Source organism: Pseudoliparis swirei, chromosome 13 (genome assembly GCF_029220125.1).
Source record: "Pseudoliparis swirei isolate HS2019 ecotype Mariana Trench chromosome 13, NWPU_hadal_v1, whole genome shotgun sequence".
Lineage (NCBI taxonomy): Eukaryota > Metazoa > Chordata > Actinopteri > Perciformes > Liparidae > Pseudoliparis > Pseudoliparis swirei.
Genome location: NC_079400.1, coordinates 9257075 through 9269060, shown reverse-complemented (window position 1 = coordinate 9269060; position 11986 = coordinate 9257075). Strand labels below are relative to the sequence as shown.

At 41.0% G+C, this 11986-nt stretch overlaps 2 protein-coding genes across 2 annotated transcripts; both read left to right on the top strand.

The window, feature by feature from the left end:
- Positions 1-1831: 1831 nt before the first annotated feature.
- gngt2b (guanine nucleotide binding protein (G protein), gamma transducing activity polypeptide 2b) lies at positions 1832-3102 on the top strand. The gene is made up of 3 exons (XM_056430275.1): positions 1832-2074; positions 2211-2299; positions 2487-3102. The coding sequence occupies exons 2-3, from the start codon at positions 2216-2218 to the stop codon at positions 2613-2615; spliced, it is 213 nt and encodes a 70-aa protein (XP_056286250.1). The 5' UTR covers positions 1832-2074; positions 2211-2215; the 3' UTR covers positions 2616-3102.
- Positions 3103-5066: 1964 nt separating this feature from the next.
- On the top strand, positions 5067-11689 carry si:ch1073-13h15.3 (inactive all-trans-retinol 13,14-reductase). Its single transcript, XM_056429935.1, has 11 exons — positions 5067-5275; positions 7001-7183; positions 8315-8556; positions 8640-8835; positions 9490-9687; positions 9771-9890; positions 9991-10129; positions 10455-10564; positions 10653-10819; positions 11026-11185; positions 11520-11689. The coding sequence occupies exons 1-11, from the start codon at positions 5119-5121 to the stop codon at positions 11687-11689; spliced, it is 1842 nt and encodes a 613-aa protein (XP_056285910.1). The 5' UTR covers positions 5067-5118.
- Positions 11690-11986: the final 297 nt, after the last annotated feature.

Below are 11986 nucleotides of genomic sequence, written 5' to 3'. Positions count from 1 at the left end.
GGTAATACAAAGTAATAAAGTAATAAACAGTAATAAAGTAATGAAAAGATAGAACAAATTATCAGCAACCTCACCACTAGATGCCACTACATCTCACAGGCTGTTCCTTTAATGATGAATCAAATTTAAAGCCACAATGAAAGTGATTCAAAGTATGGAACTAAAATAGAACAGACACGTGGGGGAGGGGACTATTTCATCAGGTGAACACAGTGCTGCTGATCCACAGTGACGGCACTCACGTTAATCTTTAGTAGATGAGACTAACCCAGATCCTGAAAATGGCTTAGTGTGAGTCCTGCTGTAGGTTTAGTTCAGGATCAGTAGCTTGGCACACCTCAAATGAAATGTCAGTTGGAGGTGAGTAGCACAGAGTAGTGGGGACTAGTTTCACAGGCCAAGACATATGTTTTTCTTAAAGCTTCTTAGCTTCTGAAACATTAGTTTGAATGGCTTCATTTCACTTTCACTGGATGTGGGATCTTTCTGTTTGTATCAACAAGCGTGTCGATGCCATCGGACTTTTTTCATCCCAACACGCCTCCATCCATCCATTAACTACAACTGTTTATTCTATGTAGGGTCACAGAGTTGCTGTATGCCTGGTTACATTAAGTGAGAGGTGGGGTGAGGTGAGCTAACATATACTGTCCAATACAAGGACGCTCCCTTTTACATGTATACTTCAGAGGGCAAAAAATGTGAAAATATGACATAATAATGCAAACATTACAAATCAAACATATATGCATCCATGCAGTTACCCCCCCCCCCCCCCCCCCAACCATGTATTTAAACAGGAAAGACACATTTAGTAAAAAAATTATATATTTACTATTTGTCTTCTTCTACGTGTCCATAATTAGTTCATAAGAAGGACGTTGCAACCGATTGGATGGACTGCCAGATTATAGTATAAACTCAAAACAGTAGTGTTGACTTGGCCGCGCCATCCTTTTAGCCCAAGGCCCAGTGCTCATGGTGTATAAACACAATGAACTCTACCCCCGTTAAAGCCGAGTCAAACGTATGGGTGAGCTACTGACATGATATTTAAAGAATCAGTTCGAAGAAATTGAAAATCAAAACAGTTTAAGTTAATGTTTATTATTTCCCAACAGGACAAGAAAAAAACTGCAACGAGCAACATACTGTCCATATATTTTTTTAAAGGAACAGAAGTGAGAAAAGAAGAAACAAATATGTATAATTTGTATATTGGTAACAATAATCGCCATGCCATAGTGCAACTATATATTTTTATTACACTGTCGCCTCTTAAAACCGTAGATGCTCAAAAGTAATCTATTTCACTTTTCAAGTCAAGTCTAAAGTGTGTGCGACTAAAGTGCAACTTTGAGTCCCTGTAGCAGAATAATAAATGTAAAAAAGGCCTCCATAATACAAGGACAATTATTAGAGAAGCCTTATGAAGAAATAAATAGAAAACGCTGGTCTCTTTAAATGGAAAGAAAAGGGCAGCCCACTTGTTGACACAGAATACAACAATTAGAGCCATAACTTTCTATAAATGTACAGACTGAATATTGGAAACATATTCTTAACAAGGAATAAGATAAGGAACCAGAGATTTCTAAAACATGGGTTTTGATCAGCGTGAGATCACATAATTAATTTGTGATCTGCTTTGGACCAAGAAATAGCATTTCCCTGTCCTCAGCATTTTAAAAGGAGTGAATTCGGTGACATCCATGTAAAGTTGAGCGCACACGGTTAAAAACAATCATAATGACGTGACGTTCACACATTGTTTTCTATGCCCCACTTTCTCCACCTCACCTGCAGATCCCTCAGGATCCCTTACCTTCCTTCCTGTTCAGAGGTTACGGCTCCTGATTGCTTAATCTCATCAGGGGGGATTGGTGACATCAGTCCAATCCTTTGCCGACCTCGACCAAAAGCCAGCAGCGGGGATCAGCGGGGATGAAGAGCGGTGGGACAGCAGGGATCAGTCAGTGTGAAGAAGCAGCCGGACGACAGGCAGGCAGACAGTCGATGAGTTCTTAGGAGCCAACACATTTCTCACACTTTTGGGGATCCCACCATTCAAAAGGTAAAGGAGTGATTATTGAGAATATTTGTCTTTGCTGGATTAACATTTATTCTGTCAAATGATTTAAAGAGAATAACCCAAACAAACCATGTCACTTTTTTCATTTTAACATGTTGATCTTGATTTCCTCTTGCAGTCAGGATGGCTCGGGATATGTCCGATAAGGAAATCTTGAAAATGGAGCTGGATCAGTTGAAGAAGGAAGTTAGCACAACTAGGACACCAGTAAGTAAATGACCACTTTCAAGAAAACAATAACTAACTTTTCTTGCCATTGATTGTTAGGAATATTTCCAATATCATCACATCTTTTATATGTAAACATTTTAATTTCGCCAATTAGCATGCACGTTTAAATCTTCATCTGCTTTACTCAGCTCACACTTGTCTCCATCCGTCCTCTCAACAACAGCTGGCTGCCAACTGTGCAGAGACGGTCTCTTTCGTTGAAGAGAGGTTTGCAAACGATCCGCTGATAAAGGGCGTTTCGGATGATAAGAACCCCTACAAGGGAGACAAGGGAGGCTGCACAGTAACATAGCACACCGACCTGCAGGGAATGGGAGCCCGTGACATCGCTGTTTTCATACCTGCAGAAGTCTTGTGGATAACATGTACGGTAGTGAGACAACTGAGATCTGTAAACGTTAATTGAATGTATTTTAACTCTAAATCTGTCCTTCTGTACACATTACATCTATTGCACCTGTCCATCCTGGAGAGGGATCCTCCTCTGTTGCTCTCCTGAAGGTTTCTTCCCTTTTTTCCCCCCTGAAGGGTTATTTGGGAGTTTTTCCTGATCCGATGTGAGGTTTTGGGGCAGGGATGTCTATGTGTACAGATTGTAAAGCACTCCGAGACAAATTTGTAATTTGTGAAATTGGGCTCTACAAATAAACTGAATTGAAATTGAATTGAATTAATGCTACCAGGAGAGAGACCCCTTTTCCATCACTGGATTACTGTATGTACACCTGCTGATATGAAAATGTTTCTTGGCCAATTTGTAATTAAATGCAAATAGCTGTACAAAGCGTTCACCTGATCTTGTTGCTTTTTTCCCTTCATGATATTTACATTTGGATATTTCACGTTTATTGCACTCCGACTGTACTTTCATCTCATTTAATCATGTTGTTTAATGTTAAATAGGCTTGACTGGATATTGGTCGCTGTGCAGATCGTCATGTCAACAGGGCAAAGTCCCAGGAGTCGTGCAGCTCCTGCTGAGTGTAATTCTTAATAGGATTTCTCCTCACAGTCGGTCACACTGGCCACGCAGCCGCCTCCTGTATCGACGTCTTTAAGCTGATTCGAGCGGCTTCCATTTCAAGCGCTCCATCCAATTAGCCAATTAGTGTCATTGTCAATCTCCGCGAACAACAAAATACGCAGGATTTCGTCAAAAACTTGCCAAACAACAATCGTCACGCTCGTATACCTTTGGTGCAAGAAAACAAAACACGCTGCATCAAAGCCGTTTCTGCCTCGTGGTGTGAGGCAGCACATATCAGCACCTTTGCACAACTCTTTCCAAGATTGTAGTAACCTTTTTATGGCCACTTATCATCTGAAAGGCCATTGGTGACATTTCAGTATTTTCCTTCTTTAAACTCCCCGCCTCAGTGAAAGTGCAAAGGATATTGTAGCACTGGAGCCGAGTCATAGATCACGTCTTGAATATGGGAATTCTGATTTGAAATCCTTCATATGATATGTAAAGAATATAAATATCCAATTAAGAACATGTAATGTCTTTCCATGCTTGTGAGATAATAGAGACAAGCAAAATAGTGCACTTCTTCAAGGGATACTCCACCGGTTACACCTGTTCCCAGGCCTAAAGGAGTACTACTGCATTATGGGAAATCAAAGTTGCTCTTGCATAGGCATTTTGTGGATCACTAGAGTCAGCATCGTGTTTTCAGTTCAGAGCTGCATTGGGCTTAGCGTCACCCTTTTGCTTCACCTCTTCAAAAGAAATTTAAAAAATGACAAACTCAAGATTTAAAAAACGCCATGATGACGACGCCCAATTCTTACGTCCAGTCTGTGGTGTTCCCGAGGAAGAGGAAGGTGTCGTTGGTTCTGTTGAATCTATTCTGATCCTTTTTTAATTGTCCACCTTGAGTCTGACTGTTATAAAGCTAAATCAGCAGAGTACAATTCAAAGTAACAAATGACACAGATACCATCGATGCTTCGGGTTTAATAAAAAAAACACATGCATGAAATTATAATGCAGTAAGAAAACTGTTATCACAGAGCACGGGTTTACATTTCTTATTCTCCTCCAGCAAAAACATATTGTGAATTTGGTAGGACACTTCTTTATAGTGTTATTAGAGTTAGTTGCTAAGGGGAATGTCTGTACAGCCTAATGCTTCCCCAAGGACACCAACTATTATTAAACCTAAAATTATATAGCCGGTGATTTCACTCACCCACCCTGTTATAAAAACATAAAAGTGCCTGTTTAAAGTCTATAGGGTGACTTGTCCACAGTGCAGTCTGAATCTTAATTGTCTTATCAGATAAGAGCGATTGTATATGTGTGACATCAATGCAAGTTTCCTCCAAATTCCTTGAAAATACTGGATAAACATAGCAACATACACGAGCAAAACTAAATGTGTCATAACCCTCAGATTAGAAGTGTTTTTAAATGTGTGGATTATAACGTATGAACAGGCAATATGTTTTTACTTTCAGAGCATTGACTTTAACATGCAGATTTATTACGCAATGTAAAATATATTGAATAGTGCATCTTTTCACACTTTAAAAAAAACCTGATTTTAAGTATATTTTTTCGAGTTGTGCACCAATTGAGTGTTCAGCAATCTGTGTGATAGACGGCACGTCATCACTGCAATTTGTGCGCAGGGTCTTTCACCACCTTATCTTCATTGCCTCCATCTCCCGACCTTTGGCCCTCGTTGGTGCGTAAAAGGAGCCTCACGAGGAGAGGAGAGGAGAAACAGAAGCTGTCACTGCTGCTGTGAACACGAAAACAGAAACAGGTGCTTTTCAGAGTCTCCGCGATGTGGCTCTTGGTTGTCTTGGTGTGGGTGGTGGTTTGGGCCGGTGGCACGTACTGGTACCTGTTTGGGAAGCCGAGCCCTTTCTCCCTGGAGTCAGTGAGACCGCCTGGACCTCGAGAGTTTGATCAGAAGAAGCGGGACAAAGTCATCAAGCAAGGTAAAACGATTGCAGTGAAGTCGATCTTATCGCAGATTAAAGGGAACTACGCCCATTTTCAAAATATAGGTATGTTATTCCTGCTGTCTAAGACAAGTCAAACATATTACTCACTATGATGGAACTTAGCCACAAGACTCCTCATCCCAATACTCACCTATTTGGGGAAAAGAAACTTTACACCAGGTACTAATGACCCTGATTTTAAGTTATGGGCAGACAGAGGTATCAGAAAGATTTTAGATTTGTATAAAACAAATACTCTTTTAAGTTTGAATGATATCAGACACAAGTTTAGCATAGCTACAACACATTTTTTTCAAACTTCCATAATATAGACACAGAACTCTGTGAATGTCCACTCTCTAAAGTATTTAGAAAAGATAGCTCTGAAACAATATGGATCAGATGGTCTGATCTCAAAGTTTTATCAGACTATCACCGCTGTAAAAGAATCCTCAGATGACAAAGGGCGAGCGTGGTGTTCAGACCTAAACGAAGAAATCAATGTAGAGGCAGGACACACATCTACAGTGTCAAGTCCAAACAATACACTTAAGGTTCAAGCATCTCCAGTTTAAATGGTTGATGAGAACATCACTCCAGAGTTACTGCATGGCATTAACCCCAATACACGGGATACGTGTGCTAAATGTGGGATATATAAAGGTCGCTTAGCCAACTGCCTCTAGGAATGCCCCCCTATTCAAGATTTCTGGAAAGAGATTATTACCATTGTATCGATTTGTATCAACGAACAACTTCCATTATGTCCAAAACGTTGTCTTTATTGGTGTTTCCCAGCAAACTGTATACACTTAACAATAGCAAAAAGAAGATGGATATATTTTGTCTTCTTGAATCTGCTCCCAAGCCGAGCAGACACAATTGGGTAGAGGGACGGCTACAGTGCCTCGCCCTAGAGACATTTACATATGTAGTTAAAGAGAAATATAACACATTTGCAAATACTTGGTGCTCATTTATGGATTTTCTGGAGGGGAAAGATTTTGTTGTAACCCTATGGTCTATCGTTTGTCACATCAGGGGATGTTTGTGGGTTCTTGACTTGACAGTAAACTCCCGGGAGAACGACCATGGAAAACATTTGAAATGTAGTCAATTTTGTTTTTATGTCAACTAGATTAGCAACATATTCCATTGGAGAAAAATAATTGTTGATATGGGTTTTTTATCCTTATACTGTATCTGCCAAACATAGAGGAAAAGGAGAATAATTTATTTAATAGTTACATGTAAATAATGAGAAATAAATGTGTGAAATTACAATGAGTGAACTGAAAAACAAGAGTTTAAAGGATCTATTACATTTTAAAAAGAACAATGCATATACAATTAGTTTACTGCCGTCCCTATAAAACTGCTGAGGTTTGCTAATCAGCCATCTAAATGCCGACATTGTTTTCTGTGTCATAACTCGGAGTTTAGTACAATAATATGTTTTCACCTGTGGGCTTTATCTTAATTAGATTATGGACCAGGAGATTGTGTTCGCCGCCTAATCTGACGTTTATTACAAAGAGATACAGGAAATAGATCAGTGTTTATGGCCGGACAGGTGTGCAACCTTCAGACTGTATTATACAACCCAATTATATGCATGCCGCTTCAGCACAATAACATTTACGACACGTCTTTATTCGACCTGCCTGAACAGCAAAGATAAAATGTCACCACCTCTGTTACGTAATGTTTCTGTTTCAGGCTTCAATGTTGACAAAGTGCCCCAGAACCTGGATGTCATCGTCATCGGGAGCGGCATCGGAGGCCTCACAGCTGGGGCCACGCTGGCCAAGGCGGGGAAGAAGGTCCTGATCCTGGAGCAGCACGACCAGGCGGGAGGCTGCTGCCACACCTACGTGGAGAAAGGCTTCGAGTTTGATGTTGGTAAGCATGTTTGAGGAGATTTACACATTTGTTCACTTATCATTATGCTTTGTTTTTTTCCATCTTTGAATGACAATATTGTTGTGTTTCAAAAATACCGTTTGGTTAAAAACTTTAACATGGGATGTAATCTGTAGTCACTGGATGTATTTATTTTCTTCTGGCTGTTCCATACAAATTTATTTTAAAAATGCTTTCAAGACAATCTTAGGCAGGTTGAGAATTGTTGAGGAATTCTGAGAATGGACTGAGACTGGCTGCAAATTATTTTCATTATTGAAGATCTGTGATTAATTGATCATTTAATAAAATGTCAGAACATAGACAAAACTATAAATTGTGGAAAGTTAAAATGCAGAATGTCTTTAAAAAAATCCACCGCTGTACAAGAAAAAATGAACAGCACAAGAATAGTTAAATAAAATAAAACGTCAACAAAAGCAACAAAACAACAAGACATTGCAATGTAAAAAAAAAAAGGAAATATCATAGCATGCAACACATCTGACACATAAACAGAACACAACTTAAGATGTATTTGTACAATAAAAAGTCATAGATGGAGCCCAATGGAACCCAATGGAGCCAAATGGAGCCCAATGGAACCCAATGGAGCCAAATGGAACCGAATGGAGCCCAATATAGCCCAATGGAACCCAATGGATCCAAATGTAGCCAAATGGAACCCAATGGAACCCAATGGAGCCAAATGGAGCCCAATGGAACCCAATGGAGCCCAATGTCACGCCTTCAGATTATCTGTCCAACCAACAGTCTAAAATAAAAAAGATACTAACGGTCTAAAAGTAGGTCTAGTTGAGGCACTTAAATCAAAGTAAAAAGCTAACTTTTTTATTTTAAACACTTAAGACAGAGTCTATAACAGCAACAACAACCACATAAGCTTTTTTTTTTTTTACTTTTTTGAGAGGAATTTTGGGGATTGAAACATTTTTGTAGCTGCCAGCCATAAAGCCAATTTGTCTTTTGGCTCCAAATTAAAGAACTTGCATTTAATTAATATTTTAGAAGGGTCATATCCTATACAATGTGAATAGCAATGCTCGTGGGTGTGTAATTGGTGTGACTGAAATAACACCATGTTCTGGTGTGCCGGTCTTCCCTCACCAGGCCTCCACTACATCGGTCAGGTCCACGAGAACAGTCTGCTGCGCATCGCCTTCGACCAGATCTCCGAGGGCCAGCTGGAGTTCCAGGAGCTCCAGCAACACTTCGACACCATCCAGATCGGCCTGGGCGACGAGAAACGAGAGTACACCATCTTCTCCGGCAAAACCGAGATGAAAGCCCATCTGATGAAGCAATTCCCAGATGACACAGAGGCCATCGAGGCGTTCTTCAAAATCATGAAGGTCCCGTTGACCTCCGGACACGTACTGCAGTGCGTCATCTGTCCCAAACACACGAGTCTCAAACATCCTCCGTTTCCCAACAGGTCTGCGCTAAGAAGACTCACTACCTGGCCACCCTGAAGCTGATCCCGCAGTGGGTGTCTTTGTTTCTGCTGAAGTCAGGCATCGGGAACCTCTTCACCCCGATCTTCCGCCTCACTGGCACGAGGGCAACGGACTTGGTGAACACCCTGACCAGCAACAAGGACCTGCGCGTCATCTTTGGTTATCTTTTCTATGGTGGGTTCTCAAAAATAAGTATGAAAAATGAGTTTTAGAAAAAAGGTGTAGGCCTAGGGTGTCGTGCAGCACACACTTTATTAATCTCATGGCCGCTGCTTCAAATGAGACTCAAAAGCATATGCACGTTTTTGTTCTGTTAAATAATTTGTCTATTATCATTTCTTGAACTGCATAAAAAAACATTTCATTATTCTCGTCCGACTCCATGAGCGCTGCAATGGGCCGCTTGGGAAACAGAAGCTACAGCAGTTTGGACCGTTCACGTGATGACGCCCTCCATTCGTAGCAAAATAAGGATTTAAAAAGAAAGAAAGCAAATAAAAAGCATACTTTTTTGTGCAACTTTTATTCTATTTTTAGTTTTTTTTCTATTTTACTTTTATTAAATGAATGTTCTTAAACAAATTTAAATCTTGTTTTCAGTTGCATTTGTTTAATGCTTTTAATGGTTTTATGGGAAGCACTTTGAATTGCCTCATTTTCTAAATGTGCTTTACAAATAACCTTGCCTTGCCCTATGATATGTATTATGAGTATTTGTGAGCGCACTTGTAACTGGATGGCGGTCTCTGTTGGGCACAAGATGATGATGCTATTTAAAGAAATAAAACTACCACAAAGTAATAACTCATGCTTTGCTCCTCCATGCAGGCGTGCCTCCAAAGGACTCCAGCATCCTCATCAATGCCCTCCTGATTCATCACTACAAGCGAGGCGCCTACTACCCTAAAGGCGGTGCCAGTGAGATCGCCTTCCACATCATCCGCACCATCCAGAAACATGGAGGGAACTGCCTGGTCAGAGCTCCCGTCTGCCAGATCCTGTTGAATGACAAGGGAGCAGCTTGTGGTGAGAGTGATGATTCCAGCTCCATTGGTTTGACCTGTTTTAAACCAGGGGGACGCAGACTTACTTTGTTTGTCACGTGGCAGGTGTGAAAGTGAGGAAAGGTCAAGAGGAAGTGGAGGTCCATGCACCCTTGGTTGTTTCAAACTGTGGCATCTTCAACACCTTCCAGAAACTTCTTCCTCCTGAGATTCACCTCAAGTCGGGTGAGCAACAGATCTCTTGTTACCAAAGTGTGTAAACCTTTATTAGGGGAAAATAAGGTCGACTTTTAAAAGTGACTATGTGAACTTCCCCATATTGTAGATATTCAGGATCGGCTGAACATGATGAAACATGGCAGAGGATCCTTCTTGGTCTTCTCTGGCTTTGATGGGACGAAGGAGGAGTTGGGTTTCGAGTCCACCAACTTCTGGCTGTTCAAAAACAACGATATGGACAAGTCGTAAGTCCGCCGATGAACCCTAACCCTAATGAACACTAATATGGAATCACCACCAGGGGGCGCTGTTGTATAAGAAGTAGGAATGAAATAAACTGAGAGGCCAAACCAGCTTCTCAGTGTCGGTTTCCTCCAGGAACATTACCACATTTATGATTTTTTTGTTCTTGTATATAATGTGGCTTTTTATTTTTTATTTTTGTATTACTTTTTTGTCCTCTAGTCAGGTTTCAGCTCCAAGATTTAAACACATGGTCACATTGCTGATAAAAGCAGCCCAGACCTGCATTTTAAATTCACACATTTATTTTGTTGTCGTTGTTTTTAGGATGGAGGACTTCTTTGCATTGAGCAAAGAGGAAGCACCGGATAACATTCCCATGATGTTCATCACAATGCCCTCTGCCAAAGACCCAGAAGCCAAAATAAGACACCCTGGTATTAAAATCAACTAATTAATCAAACTCCCACATCTTAGTGTCCATACAGATTATGTGTGATGTCTGTGTTTGTTTCATGTTCACAGGTAAATCTTGCATGACAATACTCACGATGGTGAAGTATGAATGGTTTGAGGAATGGAAGGACACGACGGTGCGCAAAAGGGGCGACGAATACCACAACTACAAGATGAGATTTGCTAAGAACCTCTTTGACTGGGCCTGCACTTTGTTCCCTAAAATCAAAGACAAGGTAGGAATGGTGACTTTCTGTCAAACATGTACAAATGCATAGACTTTTACTTTGCCTGCACATTGACCTCATCGGAAATACCCAAATACATCAAACATATGTATTCATAACTGTGAGAGCATTCTCATAGATACTGTCAGTTGTCCGTGCTTTTATTTCATATACGCGTTGACTGCATTGTAATACTTGCACGGCTCGTTTCTCAGTTGGTTTTCCAGGACGTGGCGACCCCGCTGACCAACATGCACTACCTGGGTTCCCAGCGCGGAGCCATGTACTCTGCCGAGCACAACCTCGAGCGTTTCCTTGCCGAGAACGTGGCGAGGAACAGGTGCAACACCCCTGTCAAAAACCTCTACATCACCGGTATGAACTATTACGAACCGCATTCGACATTTGTTCACGTAAAAAAAAGAAAAGAAGAATAGTCAGCCAATTATTTGTGTTTTGTGAAAATGGAAATGTCTCAACATGCCATAAGATTACTCTTTGATGCTTTGACTTGTTGAGTTTCACAACAAACTACCCAGTTTGTGCTGGATCCTTTCCCACTACGGTTGAAACACTAAGATCATTGGAAGGAGGTCACAAAGCAGAAGGAATTAAATCTTGAGGAGAAAACAATATCTCCACAATAATCTGAATCCAGAGTGGAGAGTCTCGTCTCATCCAGCAGGGTGCACCTGTGTGTCTGTTCCAGGTCAAGACGTGTTCAGCTGTGGGATCGCAGGCGCCCTGCATGGCGGACTCCTCTGCGCCTCTGCGGTGTTGGATCACATCGTCTACATTGACTTGCTCCTCCTCAAAAAGAAGCTGAAGAGGAGGAAAGCCAGTGAGTTGGCCCAGCTGGCTCAGAAGAAGCTGCAGTGAGGAGCGCTCGCTATTTCCCCTGCAGGACAATAGCAAAACTGCACAAACCAGGTGCAAAAGGACCCTTGAATGTTGAGGGAAGCTGGAAAAGAAAACACCAGCACAGAGCCCCCGATAGATTGTATGTGTTGATATTATAAAGTCCACACATTATAACTCCAATCCAGAATAATCATGTGTTCTAGGTGGATCATTCAGTGTGGTGATCTATGCCAACATACTCGATTAAACTAGCATCGTAAAGTACACACAGACTGTTGGTAAAAAGTCTGTATTCTGCATTATATCTTGTAACAT